Below are 24,851 nucleotides of genomic sequence, written 5' to 3'. Positions count from 1 at the left end.
ATATTCTATCATTCTTCGAATTTATTCTCTGCCGATAGCCACCAGAGAAGTTTTTTGATTTCATTATGTTTTTAGAATCACGTAGAACGTATAGAACCTCAATAAACAATGAACTGATTCATCGGAACAGTCTAGACATCTGAATTCTCAATAACCGTCTCGGTTAGATTTTTTAAAACTACTAGAATCTACCAAATGATTTCTTCCTACTAAAAACTCCATGATAATGCGAAAAATCTACTAAAAAAGTAGATTTCTACTAAATCGGGACACACTGCTGAGGATACATGAAATATTTCGATTTCTTCTGGAAAAATTAACGATACAATTTCAAACGTACCCTGCGCCATCTATCCGTATTTCTTTGAATTAATATTTGTCCCTGGAAGCAACGAATAGAACGCTGTATCTCGTACGTCCCACCATCTCTGAACGGAAATTCGGACTGATATTTACTTTTTTATATTTTTTATAGATGTCACCACATAATACATTTCCAAGAAGACGAAAATGGAATTAATATAATATGTAAATAAATATATTGTGAATTTCAAATGGTCGTTCTGATTAGAGGCAATTAGCAGATTAGTAGAGCAATCAGCTGAATGTGACAGCTGCTTGGAAGTGCTTTGTCATTTTCATTGTTATTAACTAACCTCAAATCCCCAAGAAATAAAATTATTTATTCTTCATCATGGAAAATAATATTTCCTATTTCGATTTGGAATTTGTTCGTGATAATTTCAAATTAGCGATGGTTGAAAATGATGATGTCAATTTAGAACTCTATTTAAAAAGCTTTGATGAGTTGAATAAGTATGTAGAAACTTGATCAATATGGATTAATTTCAGTGTTTGATAAATAAAATTTCAGATTCTTTTGTCTACTGGGGACAATTTTTGGTTTTGTTAAGTCGGAACTCGCCGGAAAAATGATTATACTTCGAGAATTTTTGAGCAAGCCTGATGAAGCCCATCACTTCTCAACTGTATTAAATATGGTAGAATATGAAAGAGAGCATAATCTTTTAGGCAAAGACAATTACGTTTCTGGATCTAGAACTTTGCTTCGGTTGCACAGGAGTTTGGAATTTATTCAAGCTTTTTTAAGAAGCATAAATGATTTAAAAGAGGAGGAAAGTACTTCGGGTCCATGTATTAAAGCTTATGAAGATACCCTCAGTCTCATATGTTCCTGTTACACGATTTGGACACTAAATTCTTGATTTTTCGCTCTAATTTAACCATTTCACACAAGAAAATACCATCCAAACAGACATTCGTATCAGGAACATATGATGAATAAGGAGGTATCCGGAAAGCAGATTTCCTCTTGGCAACCAATCATACACGATAACGTTTTATTGGTTGCCTATTCATCTGATCTCCTGCCTCCTGATATTCCTCCTCAGTCTCATATGTTCCTGTTACACGATTTGGACACTAAATTCTTGATTTTTCGCTCGAATTTAACCATTTCACACAAGAAAATACCATCCAAACAGACATTCGTATCAGGAACATATGATGAATAAGGAGGTATCCGGAAAGCAGATTTCCTCTTGGCAACCAATCATACACGATAACGTTTTATTGGTTGCCTATTCATCTGATCTCCTGCCTCCTGATATTCCTCCTCAGTCTCATATGTTCCTGTTACACGATTTGGACACTTAATTCTTGATTTTTCGCTCGAATTTAACCATTTCACACAAGAAAATACCATCCAAACAGACATTCGTATCAGGAACCTATGATGAATAAGGAGGTATCCGGAAAGCAGATTTCCTCTTGGCAACCAATCATACACGATAACGTTTTATTGGTTGCCTATTCATCTGATCTCCTGCCTCCTGATATTCCTCCTCAGTCTCATATGTTCCTGTTACACGATTTGGACACTTAATTCTTGATTTTTCGCTCGAATTTAACCATTTCACACAAGAAAATACCATCCAAACAGACATTCGTATCAGGAACCTATGATGAATAAGGAGGTATCCGGAAAGCAGATTTCCTCTTGGCAACCAATCATACACGATAACGTTTTATTGGTTGCCTATTCATCTGATCTCCTGCCTCCTGATATTCCTCCTCAGTCTCATATGTTCCTGTTACACGATTTGGACACTAAATTCTTGATTTTTCGCTCGAATTTAACCATTTCACACAAGAAAATACCATCCAAACAGACATTCGTATCAGGAACATATGATGAACAAGGAGGTATCCGGAAAGCAGATTTCCTCTTGGCAACCAATCATACACGATAACGTTTTATTGGTTGCCTATTCATCTGATCTCCTGCCTCCTGATATACCTCCTCGGTCTCATATATCCTTGTTACAAAATTCGGACAACGAATTCCATCCAAACACTGACATTCGTATCAGGATATGATATTAGGTCTATGCTCTGGATACGCCTTTTTCAATTGAAAGAAACGGTAGTATATTTTTGATAGTCTTTTTTATTTGCTCTCAACAATTGAACATTTGCTCCCATAGCCTCATATTATAAAATAATTTGAATCTAAATATTTGAATTGATTGGAAAAACAAAGATATATCTTCTTAAAAATTCTCTATCAAATAAAGGTCATAAAATAAAAACGATTTTGTTATGTGAAATGAATATATTTAAATATGAAATATTCAGCCACTCAAATTTGTCAATGAAATTCCAGTTACATATTTTTTCCACTAAATAGAATACCAAATGTGAGATAATGGTATATTTTCAACTGAATTTAAATACCATCTGTTTTTAATGAGGTGCCTTTCGAATATTCTATCATTCTTCGAATTTATTCTCTGCCGATAGCCACCAGAGAAGTTTTTTGATTTCATTATGTTTTTAGAATCACGTAGAACGTATAGAACCTCAATAAACAATGAACTGATTCATCGGAACAGTCTAGACATCTGAATTCTCAATAACCGTCTCGGTTAGATTTTTTAAAACTACTAGAATCTACCAAATGATTTCTTCCTACTAAAAACTCCATGATAATGCGAAAAATCTACTAAAAAAGTAGATTTCTACTAAATCGGGACACACTGCTGAGGATACATGAAATATTTCGATTTCTTCTGGAAAAATTAACGATACAATTTCAAACGTACCCTGCGCCATCTATCCGTATTTCTTTGAATTAATATTTGTCCCTGGAAGCAACGAATAGAACGCTGTATCTCGTACGTCCCACCATCTCTGAACGGAAATTCGGACTGATATTTACTTTTTTATATTTTTTATAGATGTCACCACATAATACATTTCCAAGAAGACGAAAATGGAATTAATATAATATGTAAATAAATATATTGTGAATTTCAAATGGTCGTTCTGATTAGAGGCAATTAGCAGATTAGTAGAGCAATCAGCTGAATGTGACAGCTGCTTGGAAGTGCTTTGTCATTTTCATTGTTATTAACTAACCTCAAATCCCCAAGAAATAAAATTATTTATTCTTCATCATGGAAAATAATATTTCCTATTTCGATTTGGAATTTGTTCGTGATAATTTCAAATTAGCGATGGTTGAAAATGATGATGTCAATTTAGAACTCTATTTAAAAAGCTTTGATGAGTTGAATAAGTATGTAGAAACTTGATCAATATGGATTAATTTCAGTGTTTGATAAATAAAATTTCAGATTCTTTTGTCTACTGGGGACAATTTTTGGTTTTGTTAAGTCGGAACTCGCCGGAAAAATGATTATACTTCGAGAATTTTTGAGCAAGCCTGATGAAGCCCATCACTTCTCAACTGTATTAAATATGGTAGAATATGAAAGAGAGCATAATCTTTTAGGCAAAGACAATTACGTTTCTGGATCTAGAACTTTGCTTCGGTTGCACAGGAGTTTGGAATTTATTCAAGCTTTTTTAAGAAGCATAAATGATTTAAAAGAGGAGGAAAGTACTTCGGGTCCATGTATTAAAGCTTATGAAGATACCCTCGGTCACCATCATACCTTTTTGATAAGAACCGGTGCTAAAATTGCAATGTATACTCTACCTACAAAACATCAATTGCTTTCTAATGTAAGTGAATTTGAAATCATCGCAATTCTTGATTCATTTCAGAAAAATTTAATTCGAACATTTCTCTTGAGATATTTGGGAATTACAATTCTGTTTCTTTGAAATTAATTTCAAACAATAATTTAGGTATAATTTATAAATGTTATAGGTTTGTGGAAGCGAAGAAAATATCAAGAAGGCTGAGGACATACTACCAGAAACATTAGGAATCATTTCGGAGATTTATGATAGAGTTCAGAAAATATACAAGGATCGTAATCTCCTATCACTAAAATAATATCAGGTTTTCTTGCGTCTCAAGCAATGAGTAATTTGAGTTGATGTCAAATCATTTTTACTTATTTGTTCATTGCTACAGGTATTAGAATTGCTCATTTCAAATCTTGTGAAATTTTTTGAGTTGAGATTCAACTGGAGAACTAGTGTAAACAAGCTCAATATTTTGAAGTATCATTATTGAAAAAAGGCAAATATTAGATTCCTGATTTGAGATATAGATAAAAACAAATTTAGTCGGTTTTCCTGTATTTGAAAGAAGTGTATGTGAAAAAGAAATATTAGAAGTTCAGTTTGGATACATATCATTAATTTATTTTGGGAAAGTGAGAGTGATCATCACTTTCAGTTAATTCAACTTCATTTCTTCCAAATTCTTAAATTGCTTGTACAAATCAAATGATTCTCAAACTTCTTATCACAAATGTGGAAGCTATTATCCCTTTTGTTTATGTGCCTAGTAATACTTCTACTAATGACTAATTAAGTGTTGAAATCCTTATTACAGGTAACAGATTTCCTGACTCACATGTGTAGAAGTAGAAAATGTTTCACTATTTGGCAGTTGATTGAAAAAACAGGCTATTTGACGCAAAAAATCCCAATTAACTGATAGGATATAATTCTAAGAAGACCTATTATCATGTCATGAGAAACAAACTGGTTTGGGCGCTAATGTTGACCTCAGTTTGAAGTAAACAGTTTTTTACACTACAGCAATCTGAAATTTTTACATTTTCTACAACGAAAATACGCTAGTTATTTTGACAGTCTGAACAGATTCATTAAAACAACATTGAATTCTTATCTCAAACAGATTGCTATAGTTAGAAGTAATGAATCAGTATGAAGTAATATTTACAAAAAAAAATACCACTTACAGGTTGTGTAAAATTGCATTTTGAATTCAGCTTCTTCGATTATAATTATTTTTTGAAAAATGTTGATGCAAATCAGAAATAGCACTCTATATGAGCTCAATCAATGAACTATTTGTGATTGTTTGAAAAATTTGTTAAATAGCCTATTAACAATGCCTGCCAAACTTAATTTAGAGATTTGAAAGCTTTGAAATCTATTAATCTCCTACATATCCTTGTCTTACTGCATATATAAAATCATTGTGAATGAATTTTTTACCAACTATAAACCAAGTTAGCAATGTTGTAAGTTAGCAGTATTAAAATTTTCTCATTACTCTACGGTACCTAAATAAGCTTTTATTTTATCTTGGTGAATATTGCCAAAGATATTTAGGAAAATATTCTTTATAAAACTTGCCATTTTATTGTAGAATTTGAAATGCTCATTGATAAATCATGAGGTGCTTTTGCACTGATTGTTTATTGAAGTTTTAATGTGATGTGGAGAAATTATTCCATCAATCTTTATAAGCTTAAAATTATTATCTAATTCATGATTCAAGTAAATTGATTAGTATTACAGGATTAGTAATTTCATTTTCATTATTGTCAGTAAAAAAGTCAGATTGCTCTTTTTTTTTTAAATAAGATCATAAAAAAATTTATAAACGAACTTGTTGGAGTGTACATCATAGCTTTTATTATGCTCAAAAATTCATTTTGTCATCTCAATTTTTATGATGCAAGTAAATAGATTCATCAGAATATTCATTCCATTTTTCACCCCACACTTTTATACATTTGTAAGATCTGATTATTATTGAATGCGTAATTTCCTAGGCCATTATACTTTACCAATTCCATTAATTGAAATGTTTGAATTATTTATAATTAGTCAATTGTTATAAAAATTTTGTTTTTCTCAATTATATTTCAACTAAAGATTGTAATTATTGTTCAAGCTCTTTCTCAGGTAATGTATGAAAGAATATATATTGGAGTTCTTGATTATTAACTAAACAGATGTTCCATGCATTTTTGTTGTATTTATTATTTTTATGTTAAAATATTGACATTAAATTTAAGGAATTTTTCATGTATTTAATCACTTGAGATTCTGCTCAATGTTTTGGGATGTTGCTTATGATAGTTAATTATTGGAAACGAATTCTTTTCCAGACGAAATATCCCACATGTTGGAGCTATTTTTATTTGCTTGTTGAAAAGTGCATTGAAGTTGTTGATAATGTATTAAGAAATGATTAAAAAAATAAACTTATGCTATCTAGATCATTTATTTCGATCTGAATTCTTTTCTGAATCTGTTCTTTCCTTTTTTACTTTCTGTATCATCATCTGCAGAATGTTCTGTGTGTAAACTTGTGTAAAAAGATTTTGCATCACTTGCATTTCCTAATATATCTTTCAATTCTTCCTAAAATTTTAAATATTCAAAACCTACAAATGAATAATGATGTTTTTTTACCTCTGTAAGCTTTAGTGCATTCTTCATATTCTTCACACGTCTCAAGAAAGTATCAATATTCTTCGAATTAATACCTGGCAACTTCCTAACAAAATCGTAAATTCCAGAATTATATTTGCTTTCAATTATGTTGATATCCTGTTCATCTCCAATATTTGTTGCGTATTCTATATTTGGCTGTTCTTTATTTTGCTGCATTTAAAATTTTATTTCATTAATATTTTACTTCAATTCAACTAATTTCAAAGCTATGAATTTGAAATACCTTAAGTTCTTCAAAAAGCTGTGCACTAGCGTAAGGATTTGGACTCCATATCAATCGAAGTTTGGGAAAGTGAATAGTTAATAAGAGGAGTTTCTGTTGGACTTGTTCTAAGCTATATCCTTCAAGACTGGATGAATAATTCTTTAAAATATATTTAAAAATTAATTTCTCTCGAACAGAATATTTTTTTATATTTACCTGCCAAGAAAATGCTTTATTCTGATCAAATTCAATGAGCAACATGGGCTTGCTATAATATCTAGACATTTGAGTGCACTGCTGGTAAAGTCTACCAGATTTCAACGATCCTATCAAATCCGAAATGCTTTTCCTTTCGACGCAGATATCAGTTGTTAAAATATAATCTCCAACCTGAAAAATGGAAATGAGTGAAGTACCGACGGGAATCAGGAGATTTTTGTTTCAATATAATCAATTCAGTCATCTGAACTCAAATCGCAAGTCAAAACTTCCTGGTCTACAATATTCCATGAAAATATATACCGGGTGGTTCGAAAGTCTGAAAACGGTGAATTTATTTCGTGCACAGGTGGAAAATCGGAATTCTGATACTGAGGTCTTTACTCGGGTCTTTAGTAATTTCGCCCAAGGAATCGAATGGGCCCATCAGATTTTGGAACCAAAAGGGCCATATATGAGGCCCAATTTCAAATGCAAACCCTTCTTTTTTATGGCAGATTTGGATTCAGCGGGAAATTTTACATCCGAATTGGTTGAAACCAATATTTTTTCGTCCTTTTTTGGGCCCTATGCAACGTTTTTTTTTTTTTCAAAATTGCGGAGCGTTCATTCAGATCCGGATGCAAAAATTCATATTATGATACTTAGGTCCTTAGTAATTTTTTTTGTTGAATTGATTGAACTTTGAAATCTCAAAGTTGGGCCTCTTATCTCGTATAAGGCCCTTTTACATTCAAAATCTGATAAGCTCAATCAATTCAACGAGAAAAATTACTAAGGACCTCAGTATCAGAATATGAATTTTTGCATCCTGATCTGAATGAACGCACTAGTGTGTGCAAAAAAATATACTGATAAATCAATAACTTGGTTTCAATTCCTACTTACAGTAATAACAAATGGCTCTAGATGGATACCTCTCTTGTGTATCAAAACGGGCAGCTCACTTCTGAATTCTCTCATATCTACAATTATATGCTGACTTTTAACTTCTTCCTCTCTACCTCCTTTTCTTGTACTCCTCTCCAGCATCTGACTATTGATATTTTGCAAATTCATACAACTTTCTGATTTCCCATCTTGATCTTCTGGAATAACCATTTTCTAAAATACAATAAAAATGAGTTTGGACTGCTAAGTTACATTCATATAATCGAATTTACAGATCTTGTTTCTATAAGAAATTCGAAAGCTTCTTTTTCCCTTCTCAACGATGTTAAAAAGCTCTGTTCTTCAACTGTACCTGCATATATCAGAAAATATGTTGTTAGTGGTCTTTCTCTTTTTCTGCGATTCTCATGCATCTGAAAATACATAATTTTTTGTCTGTAATATTAAAAAAATGAATTCCCCTTCTGTTACCTCAATTTCTCTAACGGCAGTAATATTACTGTGATACATGATGATATAATCGGGACTTATTACATCCAATGTCCTTTCTAAGCTTATGTAGTTTTCTGCACCTTTGAATGTTTGGATTATTATGGTAGGAGTTTGTTGTTCACCTTGAGCTAACTGTGTTAGATCAATATTTTCGAGCTGTAAATGAAAATGAAACCCTTTCATACTTTCAGAAGAATTGCAACAATTTCGATGTAGTCTACGCATATTTATTGATTCACTTTATTCCTTCTCGATAATGCAAATAGGCTACTTTACAACATTTTCGAAACCTCCCAGTTTATTCACTGATTGAAGTTAGTAAAGGATTTTCCAATAAGAGGATTCATTTTGAATAGCCCGCTATTAGGGCAGCTGTCAACTTTGAAGCTGTCATTTATTGACATTTGACAAGTAAAAACTACGCCATTACTAAAAATGGTACGATACGCGGTTCAACAACTCATTTAAATGAAAATGAGGCTGGTGCAACGGTGAATGGATTGCGCTACCGAGCTATGATTAATGATTTTTTATGACCGGAAACGGAAGATATTGATGTTTCATTCATTTCATGTTAAATTCAAAGAGATTCCGCCAAAAGGCAAATGGAACCAAAGTGGTGTTAATGGATTATCAGAATAGCATATTTTATTGCAGCAAATGTCGAAATTTGCGGGAAAAGACTAAACGCAAAAAAACGAAAATGCAAATAATACACCGCGAATTAACGTGATAGTAATTCTGCCCAATTCTGTTTGTTTCGCGAAGCACGATGATAGATATGAATTACTCAAGCTTTTAGATCTTTTTCACATATTTCTTTTCTTATTTTTTAATTTGGCATAATACAATACAATTAATGTTTAAAAGTTTTTTCCCAGATTGTAACAATTTATTAACAGAATCGACAAATCAAAATTACTCACTTGTGAAAAAGGTTCAAAAATAGAAGAATCCTCATCTTTATTACTCCTTATACTCTCATCAACCATCATTGATTGGGACATGGTTAAAATATAGGATTCCTTGTACTCGGCTACTTCTTCCGGATTTTCAGTTCCGTCTGAAACTTTGTTCTTGACATCTTCATTCTTCTCGTCACCTTTTAATTTTTTTCTCCTAGAAGTCTTTTGATCCGGTTCTTCTTGTGCAGCAACATCCAAACCACCAACATTTTTGAATTTCTCAGATACAGATTTGAAACTTATTCCTTTTTTGAGAGCCATGAATAGCAAGTAATGGTGAGGTCCATTTCTCAACAACTAAAATTGATTAATTTCAGAAAATGACCAAGCTACACATTGAAATATGATGGTCATCACCTCATTCAACTGATAGCAGGTCTTTCTGTCAGAACAAAGGATAAGAATTTTATTATTTGTATAATTAGATTTTAATATATTTTGAGGTATTTCAACCTTCAATATTTGGATGAGCGACAGCCATTTAGGACAGAGTTCAGGGTTGAATTCTGCAATAGAATAAATGAAGCAATTCTTGTGTATAATAAAAAATCAAATACCTCTATCTCCGGTGAAAATCAAGGAACTAACACGAGAAAATAGTAACTCAGCTGGTTTAAGGAGCACCCAATTATTTTTAAGTGCATATTCTGCTTTACGATATTCCAACAGGAGTGAATAGAAAGATACTGGGTCACAATTAAACATTGAACTGCAAATAAAATTCATTATTTCCATATATGGTTCTCTTATTCTCAATATAAACTTACATTATTAAATGACGCAAAGTTTTCAACTCTGATATGAGTTGTCGACTTCTTGAACTTAGTTGATTCCAAACGAGATCAAGTTGTGCTTGCAAAATTTTATGGAAGTTTTTGGTCAGACAATTCTCTGTTGTGATTTCCTTGAAATATTCAATATAAAATTCTTCATTTTCCCAATTATAGTAACATTATTATTTTATTTCTTCATCTTACCTCTAGTTCCACTGATTTATTTATTCTTTTCAATTCCTTGACTGTGAGATTCATCAATTCTAATATATATGTTTGAATTTTTACAAAATTTTCTGATATTGGAACATGCAATTCTATAACAACAGGCTGAAAAATTGTAAATCTATTTTCAAAAACTCAGGTGAACTTCACCAATATAAGTTTGGCTAAATGGAAATTATAACAAGTAGCATTAAATTTACCTCGTTTCTTTTAAAATTATTTACGATTAGAGACTGAAATCTAGGCCAGAGGTATAATTCTTTAACGAAAATATTTCTCATTATTCTCTCCACATGTCCGAATCCCATGGTAAAACTTTGGGGACTATTTGAGAAAGCTTTTATGAAACCTGTCTGAAAATTAAAATATAATTTATTGATAATCTTATTATTGATTGCTTCTAGTATTACCTTATTACTTTGCCTATATAACCTTAATACGAAAGCCTCCTGACAACTTTCCAATATTTTATGAGCTCTTAATAGAATGATACCAGTTATTTTTTCAATAGGAATTTTTTTCTTTAACATATCAAGAACTAATATTCTAGTACTAACAAAATGTATACCTCCAGATAAATAAATATCCACCCTAGAGAGTTAGTATGTATTATTAATTAAAGTATGAAGTATATAATTTAAGGGCAGGTTTAATTACCTATTATCTGAAGTGGTAGCAGTGTTGAGATTGTTGTGTATATTTGGATTATTAACTTTTTCAATGAAGTATTTTTCTTCATGTTCTGTAGCATTTATCACAAATACCAAATTTCCTTCATCACAATAAAGTTGCATGAAATATAACAGTACATTGTGCATATTAATACCCCTGAAATTGATGCATTTGATAACACTATTTTAACAAATAAAATGTTCCTCACTTTGCAGCAATAACTAAAGCATCCTCTTCCACTAAACGTTGAAGAATAAAAAATTCAAATTCATGTGCTTCTGTTATGGTATTGCATTTTTGCGCCCATTCTGTAGTACTGAAATCAGGAAATGTATTCGAGGTAGATGGTCCAGCTTCCATAATGAGATCTTAAATTAAGATTTAGTTTTTCAAACCAGTGTCTTCTTTAAATGACACAATGTTTCATGAGATTAATGAAAAATCATTCAGAACTTCCACTTTGTAGTAGAACCCTCCAAAGAATATATAATAGATGTATTATGCTGTAGAAGGCCTTGCCGTGGAGCTCTCTGGCTCAGTAATGATGCTCAAAATACTCAAATTAAAACAAAATTCGAAACGATTTCTAACTTCTTAATCTATATGGTATTTATAAAGATTATTTATTTTGAAAATTTTACTGTTATGTTTTTGTTATGAGGTTACTTTGGGACTTATGTTTATATTGTTATATTAAAACTACCACTATATTTTTTTCGTAGGTCATTTGATTAGAAGTTAAATTGGTTGCCATCTGACTCAGAAACAATGTTTTTCTCTGATTGACATTAAGAAACGTTAATCGTGACTAGGAGTTTTACTTAAGATTTTATTTCTCGAAATAATAAATATTTATATTCAAGATGGTAAGATATCTAAAAGAATTCGATCATAATGGATAGATAGATAATAATAGATCATTTTGGAGTACCAATTTTGGATATCATTTAATAATGAATTATGTTTCAGAGTTTTTCAATGCCCCCAGTAAAATGTAAACCTGAGGCACCTATTACATCTATCAAAAATCATAAGGAATATGAAGTTGCTGATACAATGCTGAATGGATTAGCAAATACACAGGCTTGCGTAGATGTCCCTCATCCTCTAATGCTGTCTGAGGCAAATGTATGGAAGTAATTCATCATATTTCATTGAAATTCTCAAACTTTTTGTCTTTACAGTATTCAAAACATCGTAACAACTTAGATATGACTATTCTCCGTAATACACAAGGATTACATGCTCCATTGAGAATTGGAATGGAAATCAAAGCTGCCAAAAAGGTTGGTCGTCTTCCTTTCTTGACATCTTCAAATATAATGTTCAATACATTGAAAGGAAGAGATATTGATATTGGACCTGAAGATATTTTCAACCAACCAGAATTTAGTGAAGTTATGGGTCAGCCTCATGCTATGGTAGAGAGATCATTAGGCTTACTTTAAGATAAATTTAACATTTCGATTGTTAGCTCTATTCTTTTCATTGTAATAAAAAAATGTCAGTAAGTTGTGGTTTTACTCAACTATAAAAATATATATATATACCTAAATAGATTACGAGTATTTGTTAAAACCTAAATACCCTAAATGGCTAAATAAATATTCTTTCCTATCTGTTATTCTGTTGCCTATCTCTGTGCAAACTCCAGATGTTCATAGAAAATTTGTAAATGTCATTTCAATAGAATAGGTTAGAATTTCTTGTTTATTGTCGGCAGTCGATGCCTGCTATGTATTAACAACAAACATTCACAAGAATCAATTAAGCAAACTTTTTATTATGTATTAGCTATCATCCATTCCTTACAACCCTGTCTTGCAATTTTATTCATCACAATATGGTTTTGTAGAATTAAAAAAATATTGGACCTAGTAATTTGCATGAAGTATGCCTAGTTCTCATTTATTTGGAATAAATAATGAAGGACGAGTACATACACTCTCCACTACAGGTTCCTTTTGGAGAGAATTACCTTATGCTGGACAAGAATTCAAGAAGTTGTCTGCCTTACCCCATTTCTTGTGGGCAGTGGGCGGTGATCATCAGATATATGTTTATGTCCATGGTTTAGATATTCCTATTAGAGTTAGAGAAGAATCATATGAAAATGAGGTATATGTTTGATTCAATTCTACAAGGTCGCCTCTTTATCATATCTTTCTAGAGATGGTATCCGATTGAAGGTTTTTCATCCAAATTACTACCGACTGATAGATTTCGATTTTCAAATGCAGATGGATCTTGCGATCGGTCATTGGATAAAATACGTCTTCCCTCTATGGCCTGGCAGTGGGAAGGTGATTGGAAAATTGAGTTAACTTTAGATGGACAACCATTAGATCACAATGGTTGGACTTATGCTATGGATTTTCCCACACAATTTCATCCAAAGAAGCAATGGACGAGTTGTGTAAGAAGGAGGTTGTGGGTTCGATCAAGAAGATACAGCGCCATGAATTCTTGGTGTGCTATTGCCCCCCTTCATAAGGATGCTACTAGTGTGAGTTCGTTATTCATATTAGAATGTTGAAATCTGACTGAATTTTAAAGGTTTGCATTTTTTTTTTAAAGTAAGTGTTTGAACTGTAAAGTCAAATGATTATATAAAGAATTAAAAACAATTGGAAGTGAATGCAGAATGACTATTAATAAGTTGCTAATAAAATTATATTGCTAACCCCTAGATTTTTATTTTCATAGTAATACAGTTCTGAGTCTATTTGGCATTTCTAATAGTTTTTGAGAAGATGTCGTGAAATACTGATGTGTCAACTGATTAGATTTTGTTGAAGATAGTTCAAGGAACCCGCACTGGGAATTGCCAATACATCTTTTCTTCTGTAGATGACGCTACAAATAAGTAGCCTTTTTTCTATAGAAATGACAGTGGAGTTAGTTGTGAGCGCCATTGAAAACTATGCGGAAATCAACAGAAGTATCGTCAATCTGAATTAAATCCAAAAAACTTGTTCACTACAAAAGACGCCAATTTTATCTTGAACTTTTTTCCAACAATGCGTTGGTACACCAGTATTTCTAGGCATCTTAGTTTCTGCCTAGAAAATAAGGAACCAGCATAAATAATTTGATTCTACTTGCCTTCTGTGTTTACAGGAACCCTTCATAGATATCTCTGTTGGTGGTCAATCTGTAGTAGGAGCAGAGGAAGGTACCATGATTGTGTGGGCTATCACATCTCTGAATAGAGTACGTAATAAATATTTCTATTATTTCATTGTGATCATCAATCATTCTTGAATTATATTTTAGGTTATGTTTAGGGTAGGAGTAAGTGCAAAATCGCCTGAAGGAACTCGTTGGTCTGAAATAGCTGTCCCACTTGGAAACGAAGTTATTCAGTTGAATGTAGGTCCGACAGGTTTAACCTGGGCAACTTTGGCATGTGGAAGAGCTATAGTGCGGGTAGGAGTGACTAGGGATAATTTACAAGGTGTTAATTGGGTAGAAGTGAGAAATCCTGGAACTAACTCTCTCAAAATTATCCAACTTTCTGTTGGGACTAATGCAGTTTGGGCAGTTACTCAAGATAAGCAAGTGTGGTTTAGAAAAGGCGTAAAAGGTTATAAATTAAATCATTGAGTTAACCCCTTACTAAACTAGGACATTTTCATGTCTATTTCTGAGTCTGATGGTCAATTCTTGAAATGCGCATGTCCTCTGGCCTATTTTTGATGCCTGAGTCGGTATCAAACTTAACCAAACTTTTGCCTGTGAAATGTCAAATTGTCAGATCGACCAACAGAATTTCTATCTTTTTCATCTATTTTTATCTGTTTGATGTTACAACTCAAATTAGGAAGGACAATATCTATGATAGTAATGAGTAATGCTTCTGTTATTTCAATTTTTCGTATATGTATAATTGTATTAATATAGAAAATATGATAATAATTTTTCAAAAGTTGATGAATATAACCTAAAAAAAAACTTCAAGGTTTTCATAAGCCTTGAAACAAATGTCAAAAAGATATAGTGACATCTATGAGTATTTCATCCTACAAATAATAATAAAATAGGTGTTAAAATAGATATGACAAAGATAGTTTAATAAGAGGTCAACTATGCTATGGAGATTGAAATTTTCGGGAATACCAACATTAAGTTTTCCAGGAGAAGGCGCAGGCATGAGTGAAGATTTAGCTATAGGTTCAGGCTGGATTGAAATGGTTGGAAGAATGGCCCTTATATCAGTCTGTTCCAACGATCAAGTGTTCGGCATTGGTGCTGATGATAGAAGGGTATACTTTCGTACAGAGGTTTCTCAGTTTGATCTTACAGGCAAAAGATGGAGAACTTTAACTGCACCACTTCAAGTAAGCCGTGCCAGTAGTAATGCTAGTCTAAACAGGGATAAGTTTCATCGTAGTACCCAAATGCTGGTGAGAATTCATTGTATTTATTTATATGGATTGTCTTGAATATAGAACTAGCCGACTATTCATTTTGTAATTATTTTGTATTCATTGATGATTGATTAATAATTAATATTACACTATGCCTTCTTGAGTTTTATCTCAGAGCATTTAACTTTGAAAAATTTGGCATTTTCCACAGGTTATTTTTGAGGTTATGTTTATGTCTTATTTGTGAATTTTTAAGGGATCATTATCACATTTTATGTATTGATATTATCCAATTATCCAATCATTGCACTATGGAGTGAAGTTAAAAATGCATTGACTATAACATTTATGTTATAGTCAATGTCCTTTATAATTTGAGTAATGTCATATCAAACAGATGAAAATTTTGTTGGTCAACCTGTATTTTGACATTTCAGAGGAAAGTTTTGCTGCCTGATTCAAGCGTCAAAATTAGGACTGAAGGCAAGCTCTCTATAAGAAATAAAAAAAGGCCTAGTGTAATAAGGGTTGAGAATATTTTATATTAATTTAATTTAATATTTTTATTCAGTAGTTGTTTGAAAGAGATCAGATAATATGTTATCATATGTTCATAAATAGACCTTTAAATATACAATTGGGCAAAGAGTATTTAATGCCACACATTTTGCTAATCATGGAATAACTAACTTTGGTTGCCCTTGATCTTCAACCATAATGTCATACATTTCATGTTTTATAGTTTATCAAAATTCCAGAGTAGGCCAAGTAGCATGTACGAGTCTTCCGCCCTCTGCGATTTCAACGAACAGTCCCATTCAGCGCCAACAGTACCCACATCTCTTCCAGTTGGCGATTTGAGTACCAAATTCGAGGCTCAGCCCAAGAATCCCAAGGCCTGGAGTCCGGTCCATTCTGTCGGTTCTGTGGTTGGTGTGGAAGCACGAGCAGATACCGACGAAAGTATCTGGAGTAGTAAGGATTCCTGTATTTATGCAGACGATGAGGAACTTGGTTGGGCCGAGTACGAAGCGCCTTGGTCGTGGGTTGAGGCAGGAGCTTGTAGTGTAGAAAATGGGCTCATTCCGAATTGGTTCACCATAGGAAATGGTGAGTTTTTTCATTGTATAGAGATTACTTAAGGCTCGTTCTTACAACTGTAAAACCTTTATGTACTATAGGCCTTTTTCATGTCTATTGCTTAGCCTGACAATCCATGCTTGAAATATGCATGCCTTCAGGTCTATTTTTGACGCTTGAGTCAAACATGAACTACAACCGAACTTATCCTTGTGAAATGTCAAAATGTCAGGTTTACCAACACAATTTTCATTTGTTTGACATGAATTAGTAAAATTAGTAAAAAATCTCTTCTTCTTTGTTTCCCAAACTTAGGGAAACTATAGGCTTGTCCCATCGAGATAGAATAGAGGGGAGACGACATCATGTGACTTAAAGCGGTACCACTTCGCCATTTTGAATGTAGATCTCAGTCAACTTTTGACCAATAACATTTCATTAGTAGTGAACAGATCCGTATTCACAATTTTTGCATATCTGCATATCCATCTTCACCATACTCTAAATATATTATAATTTATATGGCAGGATATGTTGTATATTATTTGAAACAAAAATTGTTTGTGAACAATGCTTAGACTGTTTAAAAAGTGATGAACAAGGTTTATTTTTGTATTCCTTCGTGAAATTTTACTTAATTAATCCTGATCTTTCTCCAATTTTAGTAATAGAATTAGCCCCGCCTACTGGTCATTTTTTTCCATCACGATAACAGCTCATAGCGTCTCCTCTCTATTCTATCTCGATGGCTTGTCCATAATTAGTAAGGGACAGACAGTATCCATCATAGAAATAAGTAATGCTTTTGGTAATTTCACTTCATGCTTTGTGGATGGTAACATTGAAAATGTGATATTAATCCCTCATTCTTCAACATAACCATAACTGTGAAGAATTTGCAGCTCTATAATTAGCCTTGGAACAAGTTTCAAAAAGACATATATTAACTTTTAAAATAGACAAGAAAAAGACAAAGTTTAATGAGGGATTGAGAAACCAAAAGTAACATGTTTGTGCACAAATATCTGACTGTCATCTGTCATTTCAAATGTTACAAACTCCAAGCATGTGTCTTAGTGGTGTTCTTTAATTCAGCAAAGTATTCAGCGCTTCAACTACGGTTGCATCAAATCGTTCTGTCACTCATTCTTTTTATCACCGATGCAACTCGTTCTTTTGTTCTACACCTAATGAGCCATCTGACAGCTCATTGTGTTTTAATCAGGGTGGATCTGTCATGAATAAAAGAACACCACTATTGTGACGATAGAAATCAAAATGAGGTTGTAGCCTGAAAATATAATGTTATCTTTGCATTGGTGTCGGGCAGTACTTTGTAAAGTATGGATATTCTTGATAGTAGTTTTAAGTATTTTTCTGCGGAAGATGATCCAATTCAGTATCCAAAACTATAACAAATGCGAAAATTTTAAAGCGAACAACAAACAAATTGATTAAAATATACTCGGAGAAAACATACAACAAATAAAATAGAAAAGTCTCCTTGATTCAAAGATACAATTAATTTGGAAATATTTCGTAGGTCAAACTATTTTGTTTTGCAGTAAGACAAATAAATTGATCCAAATAATGTCTCTACCGAATAAACAGCTAACCAGTTTGTTTCCAGAATTGGGTTGCTTATACATATAATATTTCAATACCTATTACTTATTGAAATCCTTTGATTTGAAATTTTGATCTTAGTTAATTCGTCCATATTCTATTTCGAAAATCGATTTATAAGGATGACAAAACAGGCAAAAGCAAAACCCACTTTGAGGTTAGGTTAGATTAGGCATAACAAAGCAAATGACAAATGACGTCCAAACTCTAGAGGTCAGTTCTGCCAACTCGGCGACAAAAACAATCCAGACAACCCATTTAAGCGCGAGATTTTGAATTGAAACAACGTAAAAAGAACTTTTTCAACGGCCTTTATCCCTGTTCGTTTCGCAATTAAAGGAATTTGAATATTTGATTCGAAATAATTTTCTTTATTTGAGATATTTATTCAATTATTTTTATGATTTGAGATATTCTCTAAGAGAGAAGCTATTTTTAATTTTATAGTTGTGCATTGTGTGATCTATTTAACAAAATAATAAAGACGTAAAAATTCGCATTCTAATTTGAAATTCGAAATTCGTTAATTCATCTATTGTGCAAATTCGCAAATAGGAAAATAATTTCGTCCAACTCTTAAATATTGTTATTGGACCTTCAAGGTAGACTTCATTTTATAATTGCTAATGGAATGAGAATCGCATCGTGATAAAGTTCAAGACTGAAATAAGTAATTGTCGTTATTCATTTCAATAAAATTGATTCACCCATTCGAAACATTTGATCGTGAAAATCTCCGTAACTATATCGGCAATTTTTTCAACATGAAAATCCCATCTACAATATTTTATATCTCTGAAATATCTTTAGGATCTAGTATTGAAGAGTTAGATCAACCGTGGCGTAAGCAGATTCTTGAATCTTTGAAGGCAAGACTTCCAAATTCGGAGGAGTTTGGTAAATATGAAATGGCGGTAGATACTTCCTCTTGGGTTCACACAGGTGAAGCCAGAGTTAGTATGAAGAAAAGGCCGTTTCTCGAGTGTTCTCTTCAACTGGAGTGGCTGCAGAATAATGGTACTTTGACGGTGTTAAACCCAGATGGTGCTTCCACAATGGTGAGTTTCAGTTTTGAATTTTGCTTGCGAAAAACTCTATGACCATAACAAACTACCAATGTGTTCCATCGATAAAATAGGATTTTACCATTCTTGATATTTAATATACAACTAAACTACAGTTGTATAGTTTAAAACCAAAGTCTCCTTTTCACTTGAATTCGATTTTATGCTTTCAGACATCCTTCAGTTTAAGCCAAATCACATGTATTCAAAACTGCACCGAGCCAGGTAATCCAAGATTGGCCTTATTCATTCCAAGATTGGTCCCTCCAGTGGTCCAGCTTCAGTTCACAAGCGACAATTTACTTGAAGAATGGCAGACTCATCTTCACACAGCTTGTTTAAAGATTCACAACATTACTGGTACTTTTCTACATATTTATCATTGAAATGAATTGTTTTGACAACGTTTATTTATTTTTTTCAAGGTAAACCGAGTGATTCATGTGTATGGGCTGTTACTAAATTGGGAGATATTTTTGTTTGGGATCCTACTGAACTGGAGAAACATCAGCTTAGAGAAGACGAGTTTTATGTCCAGAAGTATGATCTTAGTGGAAAAGAATCACCAATCAAAATACCTTTGAGAGTTGGTGAGGAATTTCATTTCCCTAATTTTATGGTGAATTTGTTTATGCGGTCATACCTTGTAGAACAAAATCATGTGGGAATATCTCAGTTTCATTATTATATGTTGGTACATGGTACTCTTCTGTCACAGATTTATGTATTATCTGTCAAATTTGTGTACAGAAAACAGTTCTACCAACCAACATTTTCCAATGTAAAAACCCCTGAACGATATTTATAGAAATACTCGTACAGAAGGTTCATTTCAACACTTGTTCATTCAAGAACTTGCCACTTGATGATTGGTTATGAATTCTGAATTTGTGGAAGAATGTCTTCTGTACTTGTACAATAAATAACTATTCTAGAATCTTTTTATTCCGGAATTAAATTTTAATTTTAAATTCTTGGAGCAGTGTATGTTTGTACTTTCTGCATGATCAAAGCTCTTGAATAAAATATATTTTGATTGTATTTTAACTTTTGATTTTTTAAATTTATTTTATTGTTATACTAACACTAACATTAATATTGATTTTTTTTTAATTTCCTTGTTAGGATGTTCTCTTGGATCTATTATCACTCTTTCTGGATGTGTAGGAGATGACGCCGAAAGAATAGGAATCAATTTAGAAGCTGAAAATACTTACAAACTCAAAAGTAAATCTTTCACTGAGTTTGAGAATATAGTTCTTCACATAAATCCACGGTTTAGTGAAGGTTGCGTTGTGAGAAATACTATGATTGACGGGAAATGGGGCAAAGAAGAGAAAGACGGCCCCATGCTCTTTACTAAAGGTCAAGAGTTCACGATAAAGATTGAAACAACCGAAGATGCTTATGTCATATCTGTGAATAATGAAAAATTTTGTACATATAGACATAGACTCCCCCCTCAGTCGGTGTCTCACTTGAGTATTTGGGGCAGGCTCCAGCCTTTCAGATTGGTGATCAAAAGTCCCGAAATGATCATAGATCCGTACAGTGTCTTTTGGCGACAGATTGGAGGCCATGTCCGCAAAGTAGAATGTTGCAATGTTGGAGTTACGTGGGCCATTGGACATGACCAGACAGCTTGGGTTTATACAGAAGGATGGGGTGGAGGTTTCCTAGGCAATATGGAGAGTCATAATGTACATCCTATGACCGATTCCCAGGATTACAGGCTTTACGAGAACCAAAGGTGGAATCCTGTCACAGGTTTTGCTTCAGCAGGTTAGTAAAGGATTGAAAATCCTTTAAGTTATTTAAGGAAAAAGCCAATATTGAAATGTTCTTTCTCTAATTCTGTGGAAAATCCGTTCATTCTGTCATCCCTTGTTCAACAAAATCGTGCGGGAATATCTCAGTTTCACACAGATTTCATGGTTATATTTTATTATTATATGTTGGTACTTAGAAATCTGCTGCCACGGAATTATCTATTATCTTTCAAATTTGTGTTACAGAAAGCAGTTCTGCCAACCATTGTATTTTTCAATGCAAAAATGACTAAACGATATTTATGGAAATATTCCATGAATAGAAAAGGACATAAATTCTGTCATGTTGATTAGATAAACAAAGATGGCTATAATTTGATAAGATTTGAGAAGGAACCATCTATCAAAGAAGAGTTTTGACTTCAAATCTGTCATCTCACATTCTGCATTGGATTGGTCGTAAAAGCTATCTTACAAGACTATGTTGTCACTTTGTACAGCAGTAACAATAGTATATTCTAAAACAAGTTGCAGAATGGGCAGAATTGTCTTCTGCAACGAGTATTAGACGATATTTTCTCTATTTCAGTTAAGTTTTGTGAAATATTGTCGAAATTCAATGAAAAATGCAGATAATATCTCCTAGTAACTTTGGTATTGTATCTTGGCAGTTGGTGAGACTGTTACAAAAATTGACAGATTACGGAATTTGAATATGAATCGTACCTTTAGAATTTTGAAATAATTTACAATTTCGCATTAAATTCGTGAATTATGTCTGACAAAATCGATTTAACACCACCAGAATTGAGAGAAAGTGCAAATAATGTTGCAAATCATTTCATTATAGGCATCCAAATTATATTATATTGACAATTATTGACGTTTGTTGAAATTTGATAGGATTGGAAGTCAGTAGGGACAACCACAAAACGAAAAATATAACTGAAAACGATGCTGTAATGAGTTCATTACAGCACTGTTTTTAGAACTGTAATGAACTCATTACGATACTGAAATAGAGAAAATGATTTTACCATTTTTTAAAATTGAATTTGAATTTGCAGTTAATTTGAAAAATTAATGGGTGGAATTTATCACAATTAAGTTTAAATTTGCATTAATAACCCAAATTGAGACACTAATGTCTTCTGGTGAAATATGTTTACCGTACTTGACAATTAATATACCATGCTCAAGAAACATCACTAAATGTCTAGAAAACTTCATCAAATAGCCTATTACAAAACTTTGGATTGTTATTTCCACCAAAGTTTCCTATTTGGACTGAAGAATCTATGTGTAGAAAGCAAGATTTATTCAATTCGAATTTTTTCCTTTCAAAGGTTTACCAACCGACAGACCTATGTGGAGTGATGCTTCAGGTAAACAAAAACGTCTGAAAGATCAGGTTAAACTTCAGTCGAAACACTGGCAATGGATTTCTGACTGGATGGTTGATTATCACGTGCCAGGCGGGGTAGATAAGGATGGTTGGCAGTATGCCGTTGATTTTCCTGCTAATTTCCATGCCAGCAAAAATTTCACTGATTACGTAAGGTGAGTTAATGATTAAAGAACTATTTTCTTGATTAGTTCTGTAACAAAACCTTTGTAGGAGAAGACGTTGGTACAGAAGATGCGCCGTGTCTACAATTGGACCATGGCATGAGCTTGGTCACACAAAACTGATAGATGTCTCATTGTCACCTGTCAGAGACGATATGGAATCTGTGATCAGTGTCTGGGCGTTGGCTTCTGGTGGTCAACCAATTATACGAGTGGGCGTGTCCAAGAAGAACCCTATGGTAAAATAGAGTTTTATAATTATACTGGTGAATTTCAATGAAAAGAATATAGCTTTTTATTTTTTCTCTATTTGAACAGTATTTGATTAGGTTGCTTATGTTTATTTAACCATAAAACTTCCCCTTTTTGCTGTTGAAAGCTCAGCTTTTGAACGACAAATATGAAGTTTGCTCTTATAGGCGGTCAAATGAATTGTCATTGACCAACAGTTAATATTTGTGTTGCAATATTGTTGGCTGCTTCCTTTGACTGCGTAAACCTTTTATCATATTATTATACCTTTTTAATGCCTATTTTAACGTTAAGCAATAAAACATTAAACTACAAAATCATTACTTCTAACTATCACTGTAATTTCTGATTTAGTTTGTGAAACAGAAGAAACTTGTGTTGGTGGACTTATATTTCGACATTTCAGACAGGAAAGTTCGTCGGATCATCATAAAAAGCCCTGGAAAAAGCATAGTGTAATAATATTCTCATTCTATAGGGTAACGGCTGGGAGCATGTCAACTCGGATAAACCTTTGAGTAGCATAAGTTGTGGGCCCTTCGATAGAGTTTGGGCAACGGAGAAGAAAGGCTCCGCATGTGCAAGGTTAGGAATAACGGAAGACAAACTAGAAGGTGAAAAATGGGCAACTATACAAGGTCCAACCGGTGGCGAGTTGAAGCAAATATCGGTCAATACTTTGGGAATTTGGGCAGTGGATAATTTAGGGAAACTCCATGTGCGGAAAGAGGTTTCTTCAGACAATCCTCAAGGCACACATTGGCAAGCAATAATTGCAGGACCTCCTCTTTTAAGTAAGGATCTACAGGAACGTTTGATTTTGAAATTATTACAATTTTCTTTTTTTGCAGATTCAGGCACACGTTCGACATGTTTCAAACAAGTGAGTGTGGGACGGGTTGGAGTTTGGGCAGTTACAGATGGTGGAACGATTGTTAGAAGGCTTGGTATATGTCCAAGTAATCCAGCAGGTTCTGGATGGGACCTTTTTCCTACAGTAAGTCGTTTATCTCTTCGTTCATTATTTTTCATACAATAACATTGTTATTTTACAGGAAAAGTGGCATTACATCAGTATTCAGGCTCTTAACTGACTTATTGAAATTAATTTGCAGCATTTATAACTGGAATATTGCGAAATTAAGCTTTTAATGCAGCAATTTCATTCCAAGTTATTGCTTCTAGTCTTTTAATTTTATAAAATTCTTTAAAAGTACCTAAGTAATTTTATGTGAATCTCATTTTTTGTTCTTGACTTATAGTACTATCTGAATTGATGCAATATGAAGGATCAACGTTCAATTTGTAATTGAATGATTGATCTCTTACCTGATTGGAGTACTCATTCATTCGTACATTTAGCCAGTGAGATTTTTAAAAATTGATTTTGTGATATGTATTACTTTTATTAAGAGAACATCACTTTTGGATGTTATTGATTCAAAAGATCTATTAGAAATCTTTGACACTTTTTTCTTGAAGAGTTCTTCGAATTGTAAAGCTCAAATATTCAAACTATAAATATGTTACATTCCCAAATAAACATTCACTCAAGCAATTATAGAGGAGAGGATACTCAATTTGATATTATCAGTGGAAGTCTGTTGAGAAAAAAATCCTAGAGTAGCAGTTGCAAAAGAAGTATCTTTCAGTTTTGTTAATTGGTTAGTTATTCTCTATTTGAACCACTAAGTTGGAAGAAGTTTCCTGTGTGAAAATATGCAATTTTTATTTTATTAACATTCCAGTTTGCAAGGAATAAATATCCATAACACATCAAACTGTTTTCTACCATATTTGTAAATCTTATTATTCTTTTGAAGACTCATATTTATTCGTCATACTTATATTGAAATTTTTGTATGGATGTATATTTTGTGATTTTTTTTTGCTTATTATGTGATAGATATACAGTGAATTAAAGCAGACTAATATTTTATTTTATATTTTTTCTTTCAATTC

The 24,851-nt window shown here is 32.7% G+C and overlaps 4 protein-coding genes across 7 annotated transcripts; 3 read left to right on the top strand and 1 right to left on the bottom strand.

Annotated features, from left to right (window-relative positions):
• The first annotated feature begins 506 nt into the window (after positions 1-506).
• LOC123677807 (ceramide-1-phosphate transfer protein) lies at positions 507-6,477 on the top strand. 3 transcript variants are annotated; one of them, XM_045614518.1, is made up of 4 exons: positions 507-816; positions 875-1,173; positions 3,959-4,050; positions 4,199-6,477. In XM_045614518.1, exons 1-4 carry the CDS (start codon positions 695-697, stop codon positions 4,325-4,327), a joined length of 642 nt encoding a protein of 213 aa, XP_045470474.1. In that variant the 5' UTR covers positions 507-694; the 3' UTR covers positions 4,328-6,477. The 3 variants fall into 3 exon arrangements, with proteins under 3 accessions (XP_045470474.1, XP_045470475.1, XP_045470476.1); XM_045614519.1 differs by having other exon boundaries at positions 875-1,177; positions 3,963-4,050; XM_045614520.1 differs by lacking the exons at positions 507-816; positions 875-1,173 and adding an exon at positions 3,289-3,601 and having other exon boundaries at positions 3,660-4,050.
• LOC123677806 (DNA repair endonuclease XPF) lies at positions 6,471-11,826 on the bottom strand. 2 transcript variants are annotated; one of them, XM_045614517.1, is made up of 16 exons: positions 11,368-11,826; positions 11,145-11,315; positions 10,898-11,078; positions 10,688-10,840; positions 10,467-10,592; positions 10,257-10,393; positions 10,047-10,198; positions 9,847-9,995; positions 9,451-9,786; positions 8,504-8,680; positions 8,305-8,445; positions 8,030-8,245; positions 7,139-7,312; positions 6,941-7,081; positions 6,676-6,867; positions 6,471-6,624 (listed from the first exon to the last, which is right to left on the bottom strand). In XM_045614517.1, the coding sequence occupies exons 1-16, from the start codon at positions 11,517-11,519 to the stop codon at positions 6,484-6,486; spliced, it is 2,739 nt and encodes a 912-aa protein (XP_045470473.1). In that variant the 5' UTR covers positions 11,520-11,826; the 3' UTR covers positions 6,471-6,483. The 2 variants fall into 2 exon arrangements, with proteins under 2 accessions (XP_045470473.1, XP_045470472.1); XM_045614516.1 differs by having other exon boundaries at positions 6,941-7,312.
• Positions 11,827-11,891: 65 nt separating this feature from the next.
• LOC123678341 (proteasome maturation protein) lies at positions 11,892-12,670 on the top strand. The gene is made up of 3 exons (XM_045615324.1): positions 11,892-12,025; positions 12,129-12,287; positions 12,344-12,670. Exons 1-3 carry the CDS (start codon positions 12,023-12,025, stop codon positions 12,605-12,607), a joined length of 426 nt encoding a protein of 141 aa, XP_045471280.1. The 5' UTR covers positions 11,892-12,022; the 3' UTR covers positions 12,608-12,670.
• Positions 12,671-12,852: 182 nt separating this feature from the next.
• On the top strand, positions 12,853-24,828 carry LOC123678340 (tectonin beta-propeller repeat-containing protein). The gene is made up of 15 exons (XM_045615323.1): positions 12,853-13,277; positions 13,330-13,665; positions 14,280-14,372; positions 14,436-14,745; positions 15,297-15,565; positions 16,288-16,639; positions 19,046-19,293; positions 19,473-19,659; positions 19,725-19,889; positions 20,425-21,081; positions 22,415-22,628; positions 22,687-22,876; positions 23,368-23,683; positions 23,741-23,886; positions 23,945-24,828. Exons 1-15 carry the CDS (start codon positions 13,053-13,055, stop codon positions 23,981-23,983), a joined length of 3,747 nt encoding a protein of 1,248 aa, XP_045471279.1. The 5' UTR covers positions 12,853-13,052; the 3' UTR covers positions 23,984-24,828.
• Positions 24,829-24,851: the final 23 nt, after the last annotated feature.

Source organism: Harmonia axyridis, chromosome 4 (assembly GCF_914767665.1).
Source record: "Harmonia axyridis chromosome 4, icHarAxyr1.1, whole genome shotgun sequence".
Lineage (NCBI taxonomy): Eukaryota > Metazoa > Arthropoda > Insecta > Coleoptera > Coccinellidae > Harmonia > Harmonia axyridis.
Note: the sequence above shows the minus strand (reverse complement) of the source record. Positions and strands in the feature narration are given on the sequence as shown.